The 26,753-nt window shown below is 40.1% G+C and overlaps 1 protein-coding gene across 1 annotated transcript; it reads left to right on the top strand.

Moving 5' to 3' along the window:
• Positions 1-572: 572 nt before the first annotated feature.
• On the top strand, positions 573-16,209 carry LOC125966712 (collagen and calcium-binding EGF domain-containing protein 1). Its single transcript, XM_049717126.2, has 11 exons — positions 573-914; positions 1,185-1,265; positions 12,899-12,951; positions 13,661-13,795; positions 13,949-14,086; positions 14,716-14,837; positions 14,918-15,035; positions 15,171-15,310; positions 15,385-15,420; positions 15,696-15,731; positions 15,832-16,209. Exons 1-11 carry the CDS (start codon positions 799-801, stop codon positions 16,015-16,017), a joined length of 1,161 nt encoding a protein of 386 aa, XP_049573083.1. The 5' UTR covers positions 573-798; the 3' UTR covers positions 16,018-16,209.
• The last annotated feature ends 10,544 nt before the right edge of the window (positions 16,210-26,753 follow it).

Genomic DNA, 26,753 nt, shown 5'->3' with positions numbered 1-26,753 from the left:
AATTGATCAGTGTCGATTGATTGACACATCTATCTAACTTTGATTGACAGTTAATTCAAATGGAAAAAAAAAATCTTTAAATTCCCTCAAATCCATGAAAAGCACGGACAAAAAAAAAAAAAATTTAAAAAAACATTCAATGAAAATTTTCCACCAAAAAATGGGAGGAAAAAAAACAACCGCACCCCAAAAAAGCCAGAAATATTTAAAAAATAAAAAAGTATTGAAACAATTTTAAGAATCGGCGAGTGCAGAGCAGTGATTCGATTATATTGGTCGGAATGTTTCTCCCGCTTGAAAATGGGAATCACGCTGAGCACCAATTTATATCCATTAAAAAAGTGTATTTCATTTTTTTAGGGGCCAAATGTGGAATTGAAATGAGGTTTGTGGAGGAATTGCTTTTGGGAAACCTTCAGAAGGCCCTAATTAAATTGACTCATTAATTTAATCGTTACCATATTTAAAGCCATTCAAGACTAGATCAGTGAATTAATGAGCCAATTGTCTTTTGTGGAGCGTGTCTCTTCTTCTAGGGAGGAACAGGGGCGGGCTTGGGGGGCAGGGATGTAAAACCAAAAGGGGGGATTAGAGGCAGCGTAGTGGTCTGCGAAGTCCTCCTTCTCCGCTTCAGTGCGTCGAGTCAGCGTGGACGGCACAGTGCAGGAGGGATTTCTGCTCGCATGCGTGCGACACCCCCCTGCCGTCCTGCCCGAGGACAAAGTCGTCTTTTTTTGGTATTTGGAGGCGGCATGTGAAGAAGTGAAGGAACTTCGGGGGGGGGCATCGGTCACGGACATGGGTCATATTGATGGTGCTACTCTACTAGCGTTTGGCGCCGCCATGTGTGCGGCTCTGCTTTGCGGCTCGGGTGTCAGCTCCATCAGGACCACACATGAGATGGACGCTTCAAGGTAGGTCCTTTGGAGACACTTGTCAAATCATGTCCATTGAAATGGAGAGAAGGTCAGATAGACCGATGGATGGGTAGATATTTTTTCTTTTTTCCTCATAAGGGCCGTGAGGGAGTAATTATGTTTCGGCCATTTTATTTTCAAATATAAACAGATGTAAAACATTAAAAGACGGGAATTTGTGTTTTAAAGGGGTATTAATGGTGTAAGTTTTGAGCAAGACAATACTTGGCACATCACATGCTGACTGGAATCTTTTTATTTCCTCAGCGGCAAGTGTCCCGACAATAAAATTCTAACCGTGGAGTATCCCTGCGTCCAAGCTGGAGGGAAAAGCGGTACTTGTTTCAGGTAGGACGTTCCCAAAAAAAGAAATCCTTAAAAGCATAGTGGCTTTGAAGAGGTCCACTTAAAAGACATGATGGCACTTCATGTATCTGCATTCCAGAATACATTTGACAACCTCATCATCATGCCCCCCCTCACCCCCAACTTCCCGTCCACTTAATATTTGACATCAGAGGATGTGATTCGTTATTTTTATTGCTCGTCTCACACGGGAAAATTCCAGAATACTCCTCGTTTGGCACATACGGTAGTCTATCTCGACATCAAAGTATTCTGGAATCCGCCAGTTGTGTGCAAACGACTAATTTTCGTTTTATAATTAAGTAGTTTATTTTTGTGAAAGCCCTTGTGCGTCAAGATAATTTCCTCTCCAATGACGCTACGAAAAAAGTGATGACTGCTGTGTTAGTCACTGACAGCTAATTAGTTTGAGCTGTTTGCTTAACATGTAGCTGTGCGGCAGTCCAAGATAGTTGTGTGCTAATGATTAAGGCCTTCTTTAGTTGAGTGAAAGTTTTTGTTCGCTGTTTGATAGCTGTTAGCCTAACCTGCTAAAATACATCAATAAAAACAAACAAAAAAATGGAAAATAATGTAGTTTGAGACGTTAGCAGTTTGCTAGCTATAGCTAGTTTTAGATGTTAGCTATTTGCTAACAATGTCGCTACTATATGCCTCTGTGCTAATAATTTAGCACCACAATACCCTTTATGTGAAGATATAACAAATAATGTACGAGTATTTGACGTTTAACAGTATAGCTCATTTATATCTTTTCCCACAAGTTCCATTTCCTGTTCTGTGGTTGTCAACACACTTCTTTGCAGTGTAAAAATAGACAGAATTGAGAATTCAATGCAGATTTATGTCATTGACGAGCACACGGAGCTTCCCACACGCCAGGGGAACACGTCAGTAAGTCCTTTTATTGTTTAGACAAGTTCCCCTTGAAGGAAAAACTGGCTGGCATTGAGTCAGGATGCTCTCACAGTCGCGGTCGGACCGCATCTTGTTTGCTTTCTTGGCTTGTTGAAAGACGTACGACTCCGCGGGAGGCAATTTTACATAAAGATGGATGTCATCTTGTCATTTTTTTCCCCCTCTCTTGAATCCAATTGTTCTTTTTTAAAAAAGTAATAACTCACATCGGATGGATTTATGTGGGTTGATTGGGGGGCTTTTTTAACTGTCTGGAAGCATGACGACACACCTGGTGGACTAATATAGTAAAAAAATAAATAATGACACGATAAATATTGAGCGGATTATTTCAACATGCAAGCTCATGATATTCAAATCAAAACTGGGTTCATGACGACAAACATTCCCGAAGCTGCAGGTGGCGCTGTAAGTCATAATCATCAGGCCTTTTTAGCCAATCAGAGGCCAGAAAATGTCAGTGAGTAAAAAAAGGCTTTTTTTTTTTTTTTGCTACCGTATTTTCCGGACTATAAGGCGCATCTAAAAACCTAAAATTTTCTCAAAAGCCGACAGTGCGCCTTATATATGGACCAAATTCCTAAATTTAAACTAGCCCGAAGCATTGTGTCATGAAATCAATCATAAGTGGCCCGCTGAACACTATGAATCATGAATCAAAAAGACTATGAATCATTACTTTGTGATTATAAAGTAATTTGTTACATCTGAAGTTGAAATAAAAAAGATAAAATGGAGAATGATTTGGATTAAAAATCTGACATGATGTATTAATGGTGCGCCTTATAGTCCGGTGCGCCTTATATAGGGACAAACTTTTAAAATGGGCCATTCATTAAAGGTGCGCCTTATAGTCCGGCGCGCCTTATAGTCCGGAAAATACGGTATTTATGACTTATATTACCATAAGCAGCTTAGGAAGCCCTCATAGTGTAAACAAGGCTTTAGCTACATTCTACTTAGCGCGTTAGGAAGTGCTAACACAACACACGTGTCAGTAGAACATACACAAAACAGTGGCGACGTGTTTCGGGGTTGTGAAAGGGCCACTCATCACTTTCACATAAGTTATTCTCAAGAACGTCTCCAGAGAGACAAAGCGAGTGTGGATTGACGCCGTTAAACTACACATGACTCGGACATGGCGTGTCCAATCATCGCTCGGAGCGCCGGATGTGTTTTTTTTGTGTGATTGCTGTTGACGTGTTAAGCGTTTGGAAGCGGCCGGCCTGGCCGCTGTCCAAACAGCCGAGCTAATTATGCCACTTATGGCGCTTCAATTACCCTCGCTGCAAGAGCTCTTGACTCGGGATGATTATATGACACATTCTGTCATGTTATACGGCTGCCGTGGTGCTCGCAACCGCAGATTTTGACCAAAATTATTCAAATAATAATAATAATTCAACTTAAATACGTTGCTATTAGTACGATTTTTTTTTTTTTGCCCTTGATATGTCAAGTGTAGATGGGAAGAAGGATGTTTTTGGAATGATATATCTAGAATATGTCAAGTAAAAGTGTCATTTAAAACGAAATAGAAATTTGCAATACTTCACATTTTCTTCCTTTAGAATTTTTCCTCAGCAATTAAGAAAAAAACTTCTTTCGGTTCTCAATGACATCTCTGCAACTCATAATTAACACACAGGCGCCAAAGCACAGAATTTAATTCGACTTTATTGTCGCTGGCACAGATACAATGCATCTCGTGATTTGCGGCATCGAGCCGATAATAAAAATATATATACAAAGAGCGTATAAGCCGACGATAATCAAAAGACAGACTATATTGCTATTTTGTTTTACTACCTGCCGCCACCCACACTAAAGGCCTCCGCGACTCACTTTTGGCTCCCGACCAAACAGTTAAGAATCACCGTTGTAAAACATTGTTTAAAACATTACCTATACAGTAATTAAAGTTATAGTGTCTCATAAAATGCTTTTATTTAAACGGATTTTTCGGGTGGCTGTTCTTTATAATACACTCGGCATTTGCACGAGAGTCATTCGAACCAGAGTGTGTTATAAATCTTTTACTTTTGTGTTCAATCTGATATCCCACTTACGGGAATCTGATTCTCGTGCTCTCAAAATGCGAAGCACTCATTGTTTTGATGGCTTTTCTAAATCAAAAGCCAATGTTTTAGTCTCCAAGGACTTTTGCCTCGTCATACCGAAGTGAAACCCATTTACCGCCCTCTGACAAAATGATATCCCGCCTTCCACGGTTTTCTCAGCAACGAGGTCCAAAAATGATTTTTTAACATTCTCATTGTTGTGGTCGTTTCTCGCTCGTATTACTCAGTCTTGGCAGGAGGCCACGAGCGTGCATGTTGAGTCTGCCTCCAAATGTTTTGCATTGTCAATATGATGACGTTATTATTTTTTTTTTTTTGTAAGTGTGGCTAAACACTCTCAGCTGTGTAAGGCTCGTTCGAACAAGCTCCTTTGTTTTGAATGACGCCTCCTTAAAGTAGAGCCCACACAAATAATGTAATTGAAAACAGCGTGTAATGTTAAAATTTAACGTTCGATGTGGAGTCGGACATCTCGCAACTGTGTGACTCGACGGAAATGTGACAAAAGCAAGCTGCTGCAACCAACAGATCAAGAAACCAAAAAAAAAAATGGGACTGGCTCTCCTTGCCCACTTGCAAGGGCATCATAGTACCTTAATTATTCCAACCCCCCTCGCGTTAGCTTTAGCTTACCCATATAATTAATGTTGTTTGAAATTTAAAGTGGCCGAGCAAACAAGTCACTTCGAATGAGAAAAAGCAGATATTTCGGGTCTCTTAATGACCTTTAAAGAGGCTCCTCTGCTTCAGGACCCGGGCGACGCAGGGTTGACATTACACTTAAACCGCAACGGCTTCCTGTCTTGACTCATTAGGGCACCCGTGCAGGGTTTCTCTCCCGTGAACATGGCCAGCAAGCGTTCCCATGCAAGTCAAGTCTGGATTGTGTCGCCATACTTTTGATGCATTCACATCCACGTTCGTGTCGGAATGTCTGCCAGGAGTTTCCAGCCTGAGTCCCTGAAGGAAGGATTCTGTGTTCTATGTGTGTGCGTCTCGGCGTATCCAAGTACTTACATGTGTCGTTTAAGATTTTTGAAGAGCAGTCCGCAATTGTTAGGAACAAAATGTTTTCATTTCCAAGATAATGTTGTTTGTTCTTTGTGGCTCATTTTATACCATAAACCCCAGGCTGATATTTCTCTAAACATGATATATTATATTCCAAATATGTCCACTTTCTCTCATTCCTGCCACATAAATGACCAAAAACAACCTCGCTTCGATCCTATCAGTTTTCTTTCCCTCACGTAATGTGTCGAAATGTCAAAACTGAATCGGGCCTGCCACAATTGACGACTATTCTGATGGGACAACAACCATGGAAACCACAGGGAGGGAAAAAAAACAACCATATAAGTCTGACAAAAACAGGCGACGGATTCTATTAGCACCTTTGTCCTTCTTCGAGTTATCTTGTCTTGTATTGGAATTCGAGGAGTAAAAGTGACCGAAATAATAAATGTTGAAAACGACAGGGACAAGCTAGCAAGGCTAGCAGGCTACAAAACAATAGTAAATTATCCGACAATGAAAAGATATTGCTACTTGCTGTGACGTATACTAGCAAACGGCAGGCAAGCTAACACAAGCTAACCGTGCGCAAGCTAACCACATACATGCTAAACTGACTGTCTTATTAAACGCTAGCTGTACTTTGTTAGCATATGCACACTTAAATTCACCAATCTTGATCGACAGCCTTTGATTGTTTCAGAATAGTTATTTGATGTCGAAAGAAAAAACTTAAAACAGCTGTGTGGAATAGGTTGTGGTTGTTTACTACCATCCATCTTGTCTCTTATTGAAAGCTCCCTGCTGGTTTTAGCTAATGTGAAATCCAAAGTGGTCGAGGTAGCTTGAGAGTTTTTATTTGAGCTTTGAACTGATTCTTCCACATTGTTAATCACATGGATGACTTATTGTCATATTGCTTTTAAAACCTCCTTGGCAGAGGTGATAAATAGCAGAAAACCAAAGAAGCTCTTATTGTCTGATATCCGTGTCGATTGTGGTCTTTTCTAAACATTGAGCTCATGACATACTTACCGCACAACTTATTATTGTTACCACTTGCTTACTCATTGTTTTGTGCGTAAAGTACCCTGGGAAACACCGATGCGGACGGTGAATGTTGTTATCGTTGGCTCACTTTTAAAACTTTCGATTTGGACTCTTTTTGTGTTTTCGTAACCCGTAGGAGGGCAGCTTTTTTTTATTTTGGTTAATGGCGGTCAAATGTTCCTCAGCCACTAGAACAAAGAATCCACCTGGAGCGTATCGCTAACTTCCTGACCCCTCTTACCCTGATTCGTCCGGACAGAAACACAAGCCAGACGCCCGTCTAGTAGCCGTGGCGTTAACGTCAGGTCAGGTGGGGTAAACGCTACGCTTCGCAAGTGTCACGCTAGCGCTAAGCAGATGAGGTCATCCGAGGTTGGCGGTCAGGCGTAAATCTCGTCCTTTGGGATGAAGTGTGGAAGGCCTCGGAGGCAAAGTATACATGCCCTCTTGACTCACGTCCCCATCGGTAACGCGAAGCGAAAACAGTCGCTCAAAGACTTCCGATAACGGAAACTACGGCAAATCTGTCACGCAATTAAAGCAGGATCATTCATTTCACTCATCTCCTTCATTTTATAGCATAACACTTGGTTTTCACTTCCACTCTGGCTTTAAAAAGCTGCTAACTGCGCTCATAAACGGACACGTCAGTGTTCATTCATGACTAGTAGTTGTAATGAGCATAAAGTCTGCTGCGGGAAAAAATGGGGTGGCTCCAACATGGCAGATTAGATTGTAAACAAACATAGCTAATGAGTTGTCCAGCTAAGTAAACAGTGTTGGGGGCAAGACAGGCTAACAAGGGTAAACAGAAAGGATAAAGAGACACGAAGACCGGAGACGAGAAAGAAAGGAACGAAGGGAAGCAAGTCAAAACTCTGGGGAGGTGAAGTTGTAAATTTCTGAAGCTGAAAGCCAAAGACAAAGCCAAAGAAAGTCAAATTAAATATTGACAGCATGAGAGAGCGTTCAAGAAAATTGTTGTGTCAGGCTGCCGTTTGTTGATGGGACTGGCCAACCTCACCGGCGAGTATCTTTTTTTCATCTGGATGAAGAAATGCCGAATGGTTCCAGAGGACTTTCATTTTTGTATTCCCAAAATGCGTACGTCACCTATTTTGTCTGTATCCGCTCTTTCGTAATGAGCCGTCTGTTCAGCCCGGGGTTATAAAAACTTTGGATTTTTTATTACACTTTTTATTTCATTTTGGCTTTTAAAATTCAGTTTGTTTCAAGTGGGGTTTTTTTTGTTATAGTTTTTATCAGTTTTATTTTGTCGTGCAAGATTTTTAAAAAAAATAACATCGCTCTATATATTGTGTAGTCAAGTGAATGGCATTTTCCTAAACCAACTTTTTTTTCTGTACGGACGTACAATAATACTGACGTAAATACCGGACAAGCTCATATATGAAATGAATCGACAAAGTCGAAAAAACAAGACATTGTTATAATTATAGCGACGTTTCGTTAGAAATAATTTTGCTTCAGTTAGTCATTGTTTTGCGAGTTAAGCTTCCTGTCTTTAATGGAAGCCTAATTGTCTCGGTAGGACCTGAGGAGTGTGACCCCCAACAACACACACACACGCACACACACACAAAAACTCCAGTCATCTTTTTCTGATTAGCGTGCACCTGAACAGCCCTCTGGAAAACCACCTTAGCTGCTTTGTATTATATATTTTTTTCCATACAATGTGGTCTTCATTAACTGTGTTCAGACTGGTAGTGTGTATGGTCCCCACAACAAATCAGAAGGCCAACAATACACACACACATTCCCATGCGAGCACGCTTGACTGTCAAGGTAGGAAATCAACACGGCGATTCCCAGCGGACAAAGCCTATCGTGTGTGTGTGTGTCATCGTAAGTCGCTCGGAGGGTCACTGATGCCAAATTCTTGCGGTGACACGGAGCCCTCGGTGGGGTCGAGGGCACATTCCAAATGCTCATCATCTTTGAGGAAGTCACACTGACTTAGTCTCAAGTCTTCTCGCTCCGACTTTGCTTTTATGTGAACTTATTTATCGAAACGTTTGCTGCATGCGCAAATCCACTAATTGAAAATCCAATAAATTGTGGCATCGACCACTGATAATATTTTATCTTCATCGGGGTTGTTCTGCTCGCCTTGCTGCAACACCCTAACTCCTGAGGGGTGGGGTGAGCAGTGACCTCAAAACAAGCCAGCTTCCGAGACACAAGAACATTTGACGTTTAAAAAGACACCTGGGATCCGGTTTAAGGAAGATGGGAATGTGATGGACAGGTGACGAGCTGAGGCGTAACATGGGAAGTAACGAAGGGAGTGCAGGTCAAACGTGTTTGGCGGCGGAAGCCCATCCGGACCTCCTGCTTGGCTCGCTCGAGTCAAAGCTTCCTCTGTGAGGTGAAGTTCTGATGGCTCCCCGGAGGCCGGCGTCCTGCAAGCGCGCTCAGGGCAAATAAACAGCCGAGAACCTGGAGGCCTCGGAGGAGGTCTTGGCGTGTCGCGCCTTCACGAGAATCGAGCACATGCGCGTCGATTGTAATTAGGAAGCAACACCAAAAGGAGTTGTAACGTGCCGCTCTGGGAAACACCTTCGTAAAACATGTTGGCTGGCTTTCATGTGTAAATAATCATAATTGGAAAATAACACAAATACAAATCAGATGTTCAGTTTAATCATTCAATTACCAAATCATTTCTGATGAAACACATGTGGAGTTAAATGAGTAACATATTTGTAAAAGTTTACAAAAACTGATACTTTATATATTAATTTGTAGTATCAGTTTTTGTACATTTAATTTTTGGTTTAATTTTCAACATACTTGATATATTAATTTGTAGTATGTTGAAAATTAAACCAAAAACTAAATGAAAAACATTTTTAAAATATAATGCAATAGAATAAGAGCAGTGTGCAGATTTAACTGTAATGTGAAAAAAAAATTGATATATAACAAACTGAATATGTAATAAAAAAAATGCCTTAAAATATACTAAATACAATATAGAAGAAAAATAATCTCTTGTGGCAGCATAATATAAATGTTTTATGCCTTGTATTTTTTTTAAATATTATTTATGTCATATTTTTTCTTTATTTCAATTTTTAAACTCCCATGTATGGATTTAACAGAAGAAACATAAAAATATTTGGGAAACGAATAGCGAGGCGAGAGTAAATCCAAAGGAAACAAATCCTCCCTGGCGAAAGTACAGATACAAATATCTTAAAAACTTTTCCCAAGAGATGAGAAAAAATATCAACCTATAGTCTATCAAACATATTTAATATAGGAATTACAACATCTGACAGTCCAATCTGTAAGGCTCTTTGAGCTAACACACAAACTGAGATTTTTCCCGCACTCCAGATGACTAGTTTTCTTCATCCCAACTAGCATCTGGACTTTATTGTACACAAAACCCACGACCGCACACACAAATTGTCAACACAACTCTAAAAACATGTAAATATTGCGCCAATATTTCATCAATTGGCTTTCACCGATGCCAGTAATTGGGCAATAACGCACGATTTGCCCACATGTGTCAACAAACATTGACATCAACGAGGATTTTGCACATTACGCTCAAGGGCCACTTTATTAGGTACACGTGGGGCGGTTCTGTCGGCAGATGGCACAGACAAGACACCTGGGAACGGTTTTGGAAGTGAGAACAAAATGTGAAATACGTCTAATAAAGCTTTTTAAGTCGAGCATCTCGCTCAATCTGCTACTCGTTGTTTTTTACACGCGGGGGTGAGCTAGGTTATCTTTCGAATGAACGAGACGTTACGTGGCTCAAACAAATCGGACGGGAGTGCGACAGGAAAGATTTAAAATCGTTCAGCCAACAAGCAGGACAAATCCTTCTCGGTGATGGATGGCAGAGGGAGGGGAGGGGCGGTGTTTGTGAGTGATGACGGCGAGTGTCTACAGGCTAAACTGACCTTTCAGGCGGGGTGTTGGATGGGAAGGCTCTTGAACATCTCATCTTTAACCTTTAACGCCGTCGTCATTCTTTCAAAGACTCATACGTATTGTGAGAAGTAACGGTGAAGACCACCGGTGTCAAACATGAGGCGAGAGGGCCAGACACGGCCCGTCGCATCATTTTTTTGTGGCCCGCAAAGACAACCATTGACTTCCTTTGTCAATTCTAAAATTATCCATCCATCCATCCATCCATCTTCTTCCGCTTATCCGGGGTCGGGTCGCGGGGGCAGCAGCTTTAGGAGGGACTCCCAGACTTCCCTCTCCCCAGCCACTTCATCCAGCTCATCCCGGGGGATCCCAAGGCGTTCCCAGGCCAGCTGAGAGACATAGTCTCTCCAGCGCGTCCTGGGTCGTCCCCGGGGTCTCCTACCGGTGGGACATGCCCGGAACACCTCCCCAGGGAGGCGTCCAGGAGGCATCCTGATAAGATGCCCGAGCCACCTCATCTGGCTCCTCTCAACGTGGAGGAGTAGCGACTCTACTCCGAGTCTCTCCCGGATGACCGAGCTTCTCACCCTATCTCTAAGGGAGAGCCCGGACATCCTGTGGAGAAAACTCATTTCGGCCGCTTGTATCCGATCTAAAATTATCTTCACTTTTAAAAAAATACAGATATTTTGTACCATTCATTTTTTTACTGGCCTCTGAAGGAAATTATAACAACGACTGAATTAGTTTGACACTCCTGATATAGACTATCTTACATACATCTCGACAATCTCGTGCAAAAAAGTACGTACGGAAACATCAATCCGTAAGACCAACTGGAAGTCCTTAAGACCAGATGGTAGACCAATGCTCAAGGCGGTTGACAACGTCGAGATTCAGTGTTGACAGTTCCGACTTGACCGTAACCCGAAGCAGGCATTAGCACTCCATTAAGCAATCTTGTCAAATAAGCGCCAACGAGAGAAAGAACGTCAGGATAAAGACCGGGAATCCCGCATGGGATAAGAGTCTGAAGCATATTCTAGGAATGATACCAGAACAAAAATCCGAAGAAGTTCTCCAGAAAACATGAAGACACACACACCGGTCGGTGAGTGTGTTGTGGGGGCCTGTTTCCTGTCTCTCTGACATACTTTCACACAGCAAAACAAAAACACACGGGTCAGCTCTCCTGCTGCCCTCATCTGCTCGTCCAGACACCACAGCTTCCTCTGTGTTCTCCACCAGGAGCACCCATGGGACATGTGCAGACGTTGATGCCGAATGGCTGGCTGACAGGCACCGTGTAGAAACTTTGCAGTTCATCATTCAATATATCCCTTTTGAGGTGTTTTGAATTACTCCAAAAAAAATTATTTTAGGATGTTGATAGTTCCTGACTTGGCCTCTCGGCATATCTTCTACATATCTTGTAGAAATGAGGTCATTCGTAACACTTTCGACCTGATTTAACATCAGAATCACACCGATTGGAATCTTCACGTCACCTAACCTCGCTTTAATCCGAGCGGCGTAAAAGGTATGAGTTTCTCCCACGGGACTGAGCTCGCATCTGCGAGTCATTACCTTCACTGACTGATTTGTCGACGGACTCAATGAAGTAGTGACAATTTTCATCTTAACTTTCACCCACCTGTCTCCACCTCGGTTCGGGATTAAAGCGGCAGAATCATCTGGATCTCATCAGTTCGGGCTTGTCTCGACGGTTTATGGGTGATTATTCACTCTGGTGTGTGTGTGTTTGGTTGGTGATTTAAAATGATGCTACATGGAGGCTGCAGATGAATAAAACGCTAATTCGCACACTTTGGTAATGTGTTTCCTTCCCCTCTTGTGTGATATTTGTTGTGCGGTCACGACATTTGAGTCATTTCCTCTTGTGATGTGCCGTACATGTGCTGGGCCACATATGTGACAAATGCCCTAAATCATTTTTAGGGTGTACACAAGGAATGAATTAAAGACACTCGAAGGATGATATTTTTAGAAGCATGATCAGTGGGGGACATGAATTACATTTATCGAAAAAAATCGTTATAAGGGTCATGCTAGGTGATTTTTTTTCAAGACTTACCTCAGCCATTCGTGTCTTGCGCAGGTTTTCCTTGTTCCCTTACAATTCCACCTCCAAACCTTCTTTTTAATTCCGATAGTTCCATTTGTAAGGTTTAGTTTGCTCCAGTTCTTTCTCCAGATGTTTTTCAAGCCGCTAGTCAGCTTTAGTCACACCACTAAAAACAAAATGGCTCCCGTGAATTAAATACAACCAGACTAACGAGACAAGAAAGAACACCTGGACAAGGTACATGTTCAGGGAGCTGATTGGTGGATGCGAGGGACATGTGATGAAAACACGTGGATACAAAATAAAATCCTCAATGAATGAATCGCCACATTCCAAATGTTTTTTTTTATTAATAGGAAACAAAAATAGATTGTAAATAAAGTTATGACAATAAAAATCACAATACTATGGGGTTTTCCTTTTTTTTCTTATTTTTAAAAACTGCCATTTTTTTTCTACTTTCAAAAAATGTTGCCCTATAAATGTTGTCCCCCTTTAGTCATAATCATAAAATATTAATATTCAATCTTTTTTCTCCTCAGGAGGAAATGCTGCGAGGGCTTCAGGTTTGTGATGGGCAGGTGCTTACCTGAAAGTAGGTCAAACACACTTTTTTAAACACACACACATTTAACGTCTATGCTTTCGTCGCCTGTATAGCTGTGAAACATCCTGCGCCAAAACAAAATCTGCAGACCACATTGGTTTGGGTGACGTTCCAAAAAATTCCACATTATTGCCTTTTTGTCGCTTTCGAATAATCACGTAAGCCATATTAGCTCACTTCTGGCATCAACAACAAAGTGGCCGATGCGGTTGAACTCCCATTTGTGCTTCATTGTTGTACTTCATATGGAATACATCATCAATCAGTATGGATTTGGCTGGGAAGTCCAAATGTTTCTTTTCATATCTTCAATACATTCTGATTTGCTTTTTTAAAATATGAATTCAGCAGCAAACACCACCCGTTTTTAATCGTTTTAAGCGGCGGCCATTTTGTTGCTTGCTGCCGATTGAAAATGACATCACAGGTGTCGACTCACCTGTTCTCTGAATTTAGAAATGTGACGGTCACAAGATTCACCAAATTGAATCCAAATATCAATGTTTAGATGAGTTTTAGTTAATTATAAACAATATTTTTGACTTGAATTCCCTTTTAAGAAAGAAATGACTGACATTGAATTGAGGTCATAAGTGGCCCTCGTCTAGGTGTTCCGGATTTTGAGATTTCTTTACTCGTTGATGTTCCGTGCCTAATTTTCCGACAGCTCCCTCCATGTATTTTTATTTCTGCTCAGGCGTGGACGTGTGTGCCGAGTCGCCGTGTGAGCAACAGTGCACAGACAATTTCGGACGGGTGGTGTGTACATGCTATCAAGGTTATCGTTTCGATCGGGAGAGACACCGCAACCACCAATCTCCTTATTGTCTTGGTCAGTATCATCAAGCATCTGTTTGAGACTATCAGAGGCTGGAAGACATATATACATATATTATTCTATTTATTTATTTATTTATTTATTTATTTAAACCAATTAGTGGTTCCAATTAAATGTTGCATCTTTTTTTTTTCCCCCTCGGTGCAGACATAGACGAATGCAAGGAGTCTGGCGGCAACGTGTGCGAGCATGAGTGCGTCAACACGGGTGGCAGCTACTTGTGTCGATGCCAAAGTGGATACCTTCTGGCTCCCGACCAACATTCATGCATCGCCGTGCACAATTGTAAGAAAACTGTAAAATCGATTTGTCATAATGAAACATGTGGTGTCAATTTTGCCTTTTTGTAATTTCCAAATATAGTTGCGTACTCGCTAAATATCCACATTGCTTGTATTTGAGTAAATGAGCTGCATAAATAAAATAAAACATACAAGTAGACTTCAATCATGGCAGGTGCATGTGAAACACATTTTTTGCAATGAAGATTTAAAAGGCAATTCCATGTGCAGTATAGACATGTAGTCATATTTATATCCAGTCCATATGGAGCAGCTTATTATTTCGATGTTGTAACTCCAAAGGATGAAGTGGAGCAATAAATCCAAGCAGTGTGCACGGCTTGCCAAAGACGCAACAACGTGCACAATGTATCATATATTTTGAGGGGGAGCACACACCGCAAATCACTGCGTATTGCTCATTTGTGTCGGATTTAAAGCAACCGTGAATTTGTTTTGACTTAGAGTAAATATTTAAAATTATAATATATAATAAAATGCGATCTACTGTAAATATCATGCTAATAAAAATCATTATAATGAGTATTAGAATTGCATTAAAGCAAGTTAACCAAGTTATTAGATAAAACAGAAACATTTAATTGTTCTATTTTGTCGTTTTTTGATTTTCAGTGAGTTCATCAGGGAAGTCAGACACGCTAATGAGCGCAGCCACTTGCTCCTTTACCTGCCAGGACTTCATGACCATGAAAAGCAGTCTGCTGCAAATAAAACTGCGGCTGGCCAGTCCGCAGGTAGCCTTGCCAGAGATCTCATGTAGCTTGTGGTATATAGTTGGAGTGTAGTGGACTTAAAATACTTGATGTGATTGAAGGCTCCTAACCTGCTGGCCAACCGCAGCGACAAACCTTCCCACAGGAGGTCGGGAAAAAATCCTGACAGATTGTGCCGTCCTGGTCTACCTGGACCTCCAGGACCTCCTGGAGTCCCAGGTGATGCTTAATACTTAACTAATATAGCCCGCCTAACGTCCCAACCTATTTTTTAAATTTTCCTGCTGATTTCACATCCATTCCGACCAACCTAAGGATCAATGCATTTTTTTTACCAAGCTACCTTCTCCACAGGTCACCCAGGGGGTCCAGGAGCTAGAGGAGACCCAGGTGAGGGAGGCCCTCCAGGTCCTCGGGGCCCCCGGGGGGACATTGGACCCATCGGGCCAGAGCCTGATCTGAGACACATCAAAAGAGGTCGCAGAGGACCAGTGGTAAATAAATAAATAAGAACCAAATGCAAAACAGGACTGGACTGTATTTAGAGTATAATCGTGTTTCCGTGCAGGGACCACCCGGGGCACCCGGAAGAGATGGTTTAAAGGTCAGTTCAATATCTTTATAGCACATACTATAGTATTTTGTGTACTGTATATAAAAACTATTCCCTCATGTTTAGCTATGAATGTGTTCATAAGATGCTCTGCTGCCCTCTGGTGGCCAAACTGGCAATTACAAAAATGTCTCGAGCTAAAAATTAACCAATGACTGAGTCTCTTTAGTCTCAAATATACTATTTGTATTATATATGTATGTATAAATACGTTTTAAGGGATTTTAGTTGTTAACAATATCACATGAATACTTTTTCATTTTCAGGGTGATAGAGGAGCCGATGGTCCTAGCGGTCCCCCTGTAAGTTGATTTAATGGAACAAATGCAAAACTTTTATACATAAATGAATATCGATTTGTATAAATAAATCTATAAATATACAATGCAATTTGTTTGTCAGGGCCCACCTGGCTCCTTTGACTTCCTGCTGCTGATGATGGCCGACATTCGCAACGATATCATCGAGCTTCAGGAGAAAGTGTTTGGAGAGAGGAGGGGCATCTCGTTGGACTCTTTTCCCTCTGTCGGGGAGTCCGATTTCACCGAGTGGGGGTCCGGCCAAGGGGACCTCATGTTCAGTACCTGAACTTATTGGAATGCTGCTGGTGACATTATCGAAAAAATTGAGAATTCTTGAAGGACATAAAGGACTTGAAAGGACAAGCCTTGTTGCTAGCGTTCTCTCCGATTGCTGCAGGTTAGCATGCTAGCACAGACTCTCGCCTGGAATTCTTTATTGTCAGTGTGCACTGAGAGGGAATAAAGTCATATTCTCGGAGTCATATTTGTTCTATTAAAAAAAAACAAATATAATGAGAATCAGGTCTGTTTCAAGAAAAAACTTTTTTGCAGGAAACGTTTGATTGAAATGCCTTAATATTATAATAATTGAACACACACACGCACACAAGCAAATCTTCACACGCTGTTGAACCCTAGCGTGGCTAGGCGTCATTACGACAAGCGTAGGTCGCAGAGGTCAGAAGCAAAAACAGCTAGGAGGGGATAATTGCAGAGTGAAGAGGGGTCTTGCCTGGACTCGCTTCACCACCTCTCAAAACACACGTAAACCCACACACACTATCTGTCTGACGTGTGTGTGTGTTATACATTTATTGACACACAAGAGCTTTTGACATCTCCGAACCGGTTGCCAGGGCAACCGACAGCCGGGGCCCCAAAACAACAGGAAACAATTCGCTCACTAAGTAATAAGTAAGAAAACGTGTCATGTGCCAGAAAGAACACATGAGATGAGCTCACTTCCGACGAGCTCTTGTCATGCGATTGGAGGCCCGCCCCTTGGCCTGCGGGAGGCGCCAGAGGGGAGATCAACAGAAGAAGAGAGCGCCAAAAATCTATTCCATTAGACATATTATATTTTATTATGTTATATTCATATATATATATCTATATATATATATAGATATATATATGATGTCATGCATCCGGAGGTCAAATGCAGGTCAATGACACATAAAATGTGACAGTTGGCACAGAGGAACATTTGAGTAAGGTGACATCAAATACTACTGGCGGTTTTTAATTGTGATTCCAGGGATGGCTTAATAACATCATGTCTATCATCGCCTGGCTATTCGGCACACACACACGTGTTTCAGTATCTAACACGCACGCACAGTCTTCTGCACGAAACACCTGACAGGTGCAGGCGTGGTCTGCCGGCGAGACACGCTATCTTGACACGCTAACTCATTCTTAAAATGCAGTGACCCGCCCCAGGCGCAATGTTGAGCTGCAGCCCACTTCCCTGTGAGCGTGTGTGTGTGTGTGTGTGTGACTGAAAAGGAAAATAAAAGGAAAGAAATAACAATGTAAGATTAAAGGCATGTTAGAGAAAAAAGTTTGGATAAACTTTCATGTAATGGAGAAAATAAGTTTTGTATTTCCAAGGAAAAAATTTAGTATATCTGAGAAAAATTCCAGTGTATATTAAAGTCGAATCATGAGAAAAAGAAAACATTTGTATGTTTTTGTGGTGAAATCTCTAAATGTCGGAAAATTGTAAAATGTTTTTGAAACACAAAAGCCGTATTATTGCAATATTTTTCATTTATTTTTTAAATTACAGTTGTAGCATTACAAGTCTATTTTCCAATTAAAAAGTCAAGGAAAAAAAAGACATTTTTTGATTAAATCGATTAAATTAATTAATTTAAAAATACAAAAAAAAGTCAGAACATAACAGAAAAAAACTGAGCATTACTCAAAAAACATGGGCAAAAAATGTAATATGGAATAATAGGTTCATTTAAGTCATAATATTACAATAAAAAGATATTTGGATAGTTTAATGGCAAAAAGTAATCTGATTATTGAATATGTTGCATATTTGAGAAAAGAATGACTTATATTCTAGATATTGAGATATTGATATATTTCAGATATTGAATTACTAACAATTTGAAAAAGAAATTTTGAGTTTTACAGATTTTTTTGAACCATAAAAAAACATAGCAAACTGCGAAACTTGACAAAATATCCCTGTCCGTGTCTAATGCATACTACGACTTTCACGCAACTACGACAAGGCTAAACCGTCACGTAACGAACTTAGCATGTTGTTTTCACGGCATCCAAAATGCTCCACTTCTACTTTTTGTTTACCATACAAACGAAGCCATGCGTGACGACTTGTGCTTCCCTTCACGGGAATGTTCGAGCATGACAGGCATTGTTATGGAAGACTTGTACAGCTCAATCTCCGAGAGGGCGGATTAATAGCAACACTGTGTAAACTCCCCTGGCCCGAGGCGCTCGGGCTGCAAACACCTCGGCTTCCTGCACCATTTACGAGCGCTTCGCATGCACGCTGACGCGGACCGTGCTTGGAGAAAAACGGACGGTTAAGTCTGCGACCTCCCCAACATCTCCGACCTTCTGACCTGTCCCGTGGCACACCATTAACGAAGTCCGCGCAAAGGGCCCTCATGGTTACTATTGCAAGTGTAGCGCGAGGTCTGGTTAGCAGGCTAGCCCAAGATTTGCTATACCTGTAAATCTATATTTATGTTAATATTTGATTGTGGCGCTCTGAGGAACCAAAACTCATTTTTGTGGCCGGCCGCATCGTAGTCATAGTTTCCTTCGGAGGGCCATTATGACTGTCAACCCAAATAAATTTATGAACATCTCATATGATTTACAATATAAGCTACAAAACAAACTAATGAATAAATAGTTTTGAAATCAGAGACGAGTAAGAACTGTTGAAATTTTTTAAAAGATGAATGGTAATAAAAATTGACAGAAACATTTCTACTTTTTAAAAGTGTCTTTGCGGGCCAAAAAATAGTCACACTGTGGACTAATTTTCCCCAGCGGGCCAGGGTTTGGCCCTGTTAGCTATATGCTAATGAATTAGCCAAATGATATTTGACAGAACAATTCTGTTAGCTGTGTTAGCCGCTGATAGCTTATCTGCGCTAGTTTGTTCTTAAGCACATAGCTAAGCTGTGTGATCATGTCTACCGTCCGTTTGCCAAATATTTCGACCTCCCAGAAGATTTAAAACCCAGAATTCCGAGTAGCAGCTACATACTCAGCGATATCATATCCACCGCTTGCGTGGGTACAGACATCTTTTCGTGTCAATCCATAATAAAAGGAATGTTCTACCGATGAAGATGATGATGCGCGTTATTACATTCCCCTGCAAAACAAATACAAGTTGTAACAATTCCCATGGAAAGCCGCAGAGTACTTCGAGTTGACGTTCGGGAGCCAAACCACAGTGGCCATGGCACGCAAAGCAACACGCAACCACTGAATTACTAAATCACACAAGTATTTTTTTTCTAACAATCTCCTTATGAAAAGGAGCTTATTTCATGATAACCATAGAATTATATCCAATATTACAATTACTAATATGGAAATTTACTTTTAATATGCACATTTTGGTTGTTGGTTTCGAAAATTGTTAATGATTTCACAGAATTTGAAGTGAATCCATATTTTCAATAAATCTGTTACGTGTAAAATGCGGAATAACTGGAGCACGCTTGATGTAAATCTGTTTTGGTCAAAGGCCATCACATGAGGTTGCCGTGTTTGAAGCGCTTATCTAAGCAATCATAACTACATTCTGTTCCAATGTTTGGATAATTTTTTTTACAGCATCTGTGCTGTGCCTTTGTCTTATTAGCGTTGTGAATATTTAACATCACCTTCAGGGCACAAGTTGGTTTTTTTCATATTAAAGAAAACATCTTGTACTGACTTGTCTGCGTAATCAGACAATTAACTGGATCTGTTGTGGTGAATTTGTTCCAGATTAACCCCGACACAAAGTACATCTGAGGGAATACGGAATTCACCTTGATGCTCGTACGATGTTAGAACATCAATAATAACTTATAAAATAATGTAACGTACGCTGCAAAGTTGCGATGAAACGAGACTAACCTCACAAAAGCAAAATACAAACATTAGCATTTTGGTTTAAAGGATAATCTATGGAAACGTAGACCTGCTAATGTAGAATAAAACATTTTTGACTGTAGTAGGTTTGAACGTACTCGCAAATACGTTCAAACATACTTTTAGCTAAATGCTACAAACGTAGCATTTTTCCCCTAATGCGTACGCACGAGTACGTTCGAACGTACTCGCAAGTATGTTCGAATGTGTTCGAAAACACATTCGAACGTACGTACGATCATTGAATTTGTGGGGCAGTTTTGTTGAAGCCCCGTCAAATCTGCCTAGCAACAGGTAACCATGCAAACTTGCGACTAGGAAAGGCCCCGTAAATGTGACATTAAGTATGATTTTTACTTCTACTTGAGTATGACCTCCTGGTCCATCTCGTCTGCCGAGTTGTCGCGTGCGTATGTTTGCGTGCGTGAAAAAAACCAGCAAGTCGTAACTTTCATGCCGTGAGCGTGCCGTCTTTTAAGTGCTGGTATGTGTGCGTGCGAACCTTCTACCAGGTGTGTGCAGCGCCTTTTCGTGCAGGGCGGGGAAGCCAACAGGAAACTTCTACGCCCATAGAAAAAGTCTTTCACGGACACTTGAAAGGATTTTGGTTGGGTGGGAATTCGCTCATTTTATCTCGTCACTTTCATCCCGCTGTAAAGGGTCACGCAACTTGTTAAACGGGCTCCATTAAAGAACTTCCCCCTCTGAAGTCATAATGGTTATTTGTAAAAGGACACGCCATGTTTATAAATCTTAATGTTGTGCTCGGCGGTGTAAAAACGAACTAAAACTAACTGTAAAAATTTTATTGGACCTGGAAAGTGATTAAATTGCTAATTAGCAACCTCACAAAATATACCAAAATAGTAGAATAAATAAATACATAATAAATAATAAAATAAATAATGAAAATAGTAATAATAAATAAATAATAAATGAAATAATGTGTTAATTTTGCTACTACTTCCCTTGCTGTCTTTACTAATAAAATTTGAATATATAAATACAAAATACAAAAAACACAAAAATAATAGAATAAATAAATACATAATAAATAATAAAAATAAATAATGAAAATAGTAATAATAAATAAAATAATGTGTTAATTTTGCTACGACTTCCCTTGCTGTCTTTATTAATAAAATTTGAATATATAAATACAAAATACAAAAAACACAAAAATAATAGAATAAATAAATACATAATAAATAATAAAAATAAATAATGAAAATAGTAATAATAAATAAATAATAAATAAAATAATGTGTTAATTTTGCTACTACTTCGCTTGCTGTCTTTACTAATAAAATTTCAACAAAATTACTTAGTGCCTCAGTCAAGAGGTTCTGTGTTTGGATTTTAACTCTGGAGTTTGACAGGTACTCTGGCCTCTTCCCGCATACCACAAATTGTCTTAATGCTTTTTTGTCCAGGGAGTTTTTAGCGACCAGTTTAGGATCTACAACTTGCCCCAAATCAGCAAGGACTGGCTCCAGCTCACCTGCCATGAGAACACACTCTATGGAAAATAGATGGATGGATGGATGCTCATTGTGCAGCAGTAATGAGTTTACAGTAGCGTGCTGCTGATACGATGAGTCAGTATCCAAACTTCCATCAAACAAAAGTTTCGTGCCCGCCGCCACCGTGTGTCCTGAGGCCAAGTTTTGGCGCAGACATTGTACAATACTGACTGCTCTTTAATTATACCTGGAATGCTCAGATGGCTTCGGATCAAATCCAGATTTAATGGTGGCAGTCACACTAGTGATTAAGCGAAGGAATGCTACAATAAATTAACTAACCAGTTATTTTACCATAAAAAATTTAAATGCAGTCGTAAATTTTGATTTTTAGGGTATTTCGAATATATTGATGACTAAAACTGCTTCTGCCTGTCCTCCGCTGATCCAGGGTCAAGTTGTAGGGGGCCACATGAGGCCCACATACCAAACTTTGCTCACACCTGGGATAGAATTTAACTGTTTGTATTGAAGGTTGGCTCACGTCCCTAAAAGGGGGCCCGACTATAATAATACCCTGCAGGAATCAGAGTTTATATAAGGCTGGTGACGCCCATTGGCATCCAGCACACACGCTTGTTTACACCTGCACTAGATCACACAACACACACACAGCGAGTATTGCGACACACAGGGCATGTGGGTGAGCCGCTTCTTCTTCTACACTTTTTTTCATGCCAATACCAGTACGAGTTTTCACTCTATTCATCTCAAATACCTATGAATATAAATTTTAATCTAATTTAAGACTTTACTTTTTTGACGCTGTCACCATTGTGGTGGCGCCAACTACTGGCAAGGAGGATTTGGTCCGACTTTTTTTGTGCTGAACTTGGCGTGCCGTCTAAAACAGCGGCCGCCCGATTGTTGTGATAGGAAAAAAATGGCGAGCGATACGTCCCTTTGCTCTTTCTGTACACAGGCCCGGCGACCCTTGGCTCTGACAGAGCAAACACAGTCTGCACGCAATGCACAATGATTAACCCCCCGAGATCCTCTATTCAAGAGAGGGATCACTGGAGGGAGGGGGGGTCACACAAAAGGATGAACCTCTTTGACTTGGAAAGCTCCTCCTCGCTGCTGTTGTGTCAACGTGGTCCTCATGAGACCTGGGAAAAGAGGAAACATTTTTATAATATTAATTTATATTTTATAAGGATTTAATTGTTTGACTGTATTACTGTTTTTATAATTAACAAATTAAAATAACCTAAAAAAATTAATTTAAACAAATGGATAAAAGATGACTGAATTTTCTAATTAGAAAATGAATACAAATATGCACTAAACATTTTTTCAATACAAATAAAAATGTTGTAATTCACACAAATATTGAGAAAATAATACAAAAAAAATACAAGTAAATGAAAGAATATTACGCTGATTCTTTTTACTGATTAATAAAATTGTCTTGGTTGATTTCAATATGTTTAAACCAGGAAAAATGTCCATGCTGTTTCCCTGAACTGATTGCCAGCCAATAGAGTTTTATTTTTTTAGCAAAAAATAAAAAGTTTAAATATTATTCAAATTGAAAAAAAGTTACTGGCAACTGTAACAGAGTGAGACCTCGTTACCGAGGTCATTCAGCGGGTAAATGTACGTGCGTGTGTGTGTGCGTGCAAAGAAGGGCAGAAGGGGTTAATGTGAGCCACGCATGACTTGTTTTGCGTGCTGCTGGCCTCCGTACGTTTCCCCGTATAAAATAGAGTAGAAATAGTGAAGTGCATGCGGGGGACAGTGTTATAAATAAACACAGGGCGGTGAATGGGACATTCAAGAGCCCTCAATCAACACAACTCACTCATGCCATCCCAGTATATTTTACTGCTAAATTTATTAAATTAATAATTTCTCATATGGACTAAACCCAAAAGTGATAATCAATTTACATTTGTGCATTTTCTCCCAATGCATTTCTAAATAAATTAATGTCCTGCTTTTGATTCATGTATGTGATTTATTGTATAATCAACAAAAAAAATGATCGGATTAATTAGCTTTTAAAAAAAATCATGCATTGAATCACGTACTTCACAAAAACTTTGTCCTCTATTTTAAAACGTCTGTATTGTCGTGCTTCAAACCGAGCAACGGCACATTTTTAGCATCTCATAAAGCCAGCCCCGAGCGACTTTGCTGACAACAGGCCAATTATTTCCCGGTGGAGGGTCGTAACTCTCCTCAAACATGCAAGTTGAAAATGTTTTGCTCTCACGAACACTTTCCCCCTCGCCCCCCCCTCCTCCTTATCCTCTTCCTCGCCCATTTGCACTCACTTATGACACCTTAGTAGCACAAAGTCAGAGGTGACAGAAAGATGGATGACCGAGATCCTTCCGCACGCAACTATTGTTACACGCCAGCTCGTATGAGGGCTGTAAAAGTGGGAGGAGGCGAGGTGGGTAAGGGGGACCATTAGCTCACTTACTAATCTGTTATATGTGCCTGGTCAGGAAGGGAAGGTGATCCACAAATGCAAATACACACACACATATACACACATACATGCGTTCAGGGTTGCGTGTGAAGCGTGATGCTTGCATGTGACCTCTGCTGACCCCGGTGGCGGCTCCTGTCGCGACCCGACCCCCCGGAAGAAAATAAAAATGGCACGTCAATCAAAAGCAGGAACTTGGACACGAACTGTCGGAATGGAACAGAGTGTTGGAACTGGTATAAAATAAACAACAGAAACTCTAAAGCACATGTAAAATTAGTGGAAAAAATTAAAATCCAAACTAAAAAAAAAAAATCATGACTGTCATTGTCTATTCAGTTTAGTAACTCAGAGTAAGCAAGAAAAGGGCAGAGATATAAGTAATAAATAATACTAAATATTAAATTAAAAAATGTTTTAATTAAAGAAACTTTTGTTTCTAAATTTGTCCACTGGAGGGCGCACTGACGACCACTTAGATGACCACTTAGATTCTGCAAACCAGTGACAGCGCCTCAAATTTATTCAGCATCCAATCATATTGTTATAAAATTATAAAAACAAACTCAAGACAATCAAACAACGCATCTGCTTAATCACCCAAAATAAAAGAAGCCACAAAATCCAGTTTCTCAGAGCAATGTGAAATTTGGTAGGAATTTCTATCATGAGTAGACCCACAAAAATCCCCACCTGAAAATAAATAGGGAGTCCACCATTTTGTTTTTTGTTTGTTTTGACTCATGTATGCATGTCAGAAATGTTTTTAAACTTAATTACTTACAACCAGTTTCATTTACAGCATGAAATTTGTCTATTTGCCTAGCATGGGTAGACCCACAAAAAAAAAAAAACCTACCTGCAAATACACAGGAAGTATGCCATTTTAGTTTCAAGCTTTTGAAACTGTAAAACCTGCTGTCATTTTCAATTCAGCCCTCCAAAATAGTTTCATTGAGCCATGTGGAATTTGTCAGGCACATCTATCATAAGCAGACCCACAAAATATTCTCCAGAAGCCATGCCTGAAAATACACAATGACTCCACAATTTTCTTTTCAAGCTCCCACAGTAGCGCCTCTTAAAATTGCTGTAAAACTGAAATTGTTGCACAATCAATTGTAAAAATCCAGCGTCTGAACCTGTTTTCACTTTTCTACCCCAAGATAGACCCACAAAAAAAGGCTTAAGAATCCAGGCCTGAAAAGACACAGGGAGTCGACTTGTATTAATTCCAGCTCATCTGCTTTTGTGCGTGTCCTGATACTCACCCTGCTGCTTAGCTCAGCTCAGCTAACTTGCTAACAGTAGCTCACTTCCTGCAAGGGACCATGTGATCACTTTTAATCTGTTTAAGAAGCTTCTACCAGCCATTCCTCAACTGCTCTCCGCTATGTGACCTTACTGTCCAGCTGTGTGGCCTAAAGTTGTGTCACAAAAACTTTCTAATAATTTTTGCAAATTTGTCTAAATCACTTTGCCAAAATAATCCATCCACCCCACAGGTGCAGCATCAAGATATTGCACATGCAGTTTTTCTCAAAAATAAACTTTTTTTTTTTTCAATGAACTTTTTCTGATGCTATATAGCACAGGTGTCAAACCCAAGGCCCGGGGGCCAGATACGGCCCGCCACATCATTTTATTCATTATTTTATTTTAAGACAAATTGTGCATCAAATTCGTGTCATTACTAGAATTGCAAAATGTCTTCACTTTTAATAATATTTTTTTTTTAATATTTGACCAGTTTTTACTCGTCTGATTTAAAAATGAGTTATTTTGTAGCTTTTACTATATATAATATGAGGTGCTCATACATTTATTTGGGTTGACAATCATAATGGCCTTCCAAAATAAGCTATACAAAATAAAATGAGCTTGACACCCCTGTGTCATAAAATAAAAATAAAGTAGTATTTTATTGTGAAGAAAAGGCAATGCATTTCTGCGGGGAAATTCTATATACTATATAGAATTTCCCCGCAGAAATGCATTGCCTTTTTTTCACAATAAAATCCTACTTTCTTTTTTCCTCTGTAATTTAAAACTATTGTTTGATTTTGGCTGTGTCCCTAATGCTTATTGGCAACAGCGACCTGGAAAGTGAATCAAGTGTTGCTGCACGCTTGCGACAGCATCTTAATCCTGATTTGTTCAACTTGTTTTGAAAGAGCAGTGCAGTTCCTCGCTGCCTTGCATGAGTACGATGAGTGAGGGCTGAGTGGCACATTGCATGACTCCAAAGCCGCCAGATCCTCGCTTGCACTACACACACACACGCACTACACACACACACACACACACGCGCACAGATCGGAGTGGTGGTCGTGCGTTGTTCTTTGTTCTGCCAGTTTAAGAGCCTCGTGTGTCTTTTGCAGTGGGTGCCGCCTTCGCGTGACTTGAGCCGGCAGATTTAGGATTGTCCGCAAGTCCGAGACCCTCCCCTCCTCTGGACCCAGCCTCCGCTTCTCACGCAAGCACCGCTTGCACGCACGCACACACGCTCACACACACTACACGCACGCACACACTTTCTCGCAACAAGCCAGCCTAATAGCACTATAATTTATACCTGTCTCTACTTTTGGCCACGCTATCATTGCGTTTTGATTTTATGGACTTTTTCGGTGGACAAACATTGCCAGTCAATGACATCACATTCATTAATACACGAGTCATTTTGCACATGGAATCTAATTGGCATATTGGGCGTACCTAAAACAGTATTTATTTATTTATTTATTTATTTATTTATTTATTTATTTATTTATTTATTTTTTAATTTTTTTTATTCATGCATACCTTTGTATTTATTTATTTGTTAGTTTATTTTTGTTTATTTATTTATTTTTTTTTTATTTTTTTTTTATTCATGTATACCTTTGTATTTATTTATTTGTTAGTTTATTTATT

Source organism: Syngnathus scovelli, chromosome 4 (assembly GCF_024217435.2).
Source record: "Syngnathus scovelli strain Florida chromosome 4, RoL_Ssco_1.2, whole genome shotgun sequence".
NCBI lineage: Eukaryota > Metazoa > Chordata > Actinopteri > Syngnathiformes > Syngnathidae > Syngnathus > Syngnathus scovelli.
This window is presented reverse-complemented; position numbering and strand designations above follow the sequence as displayed.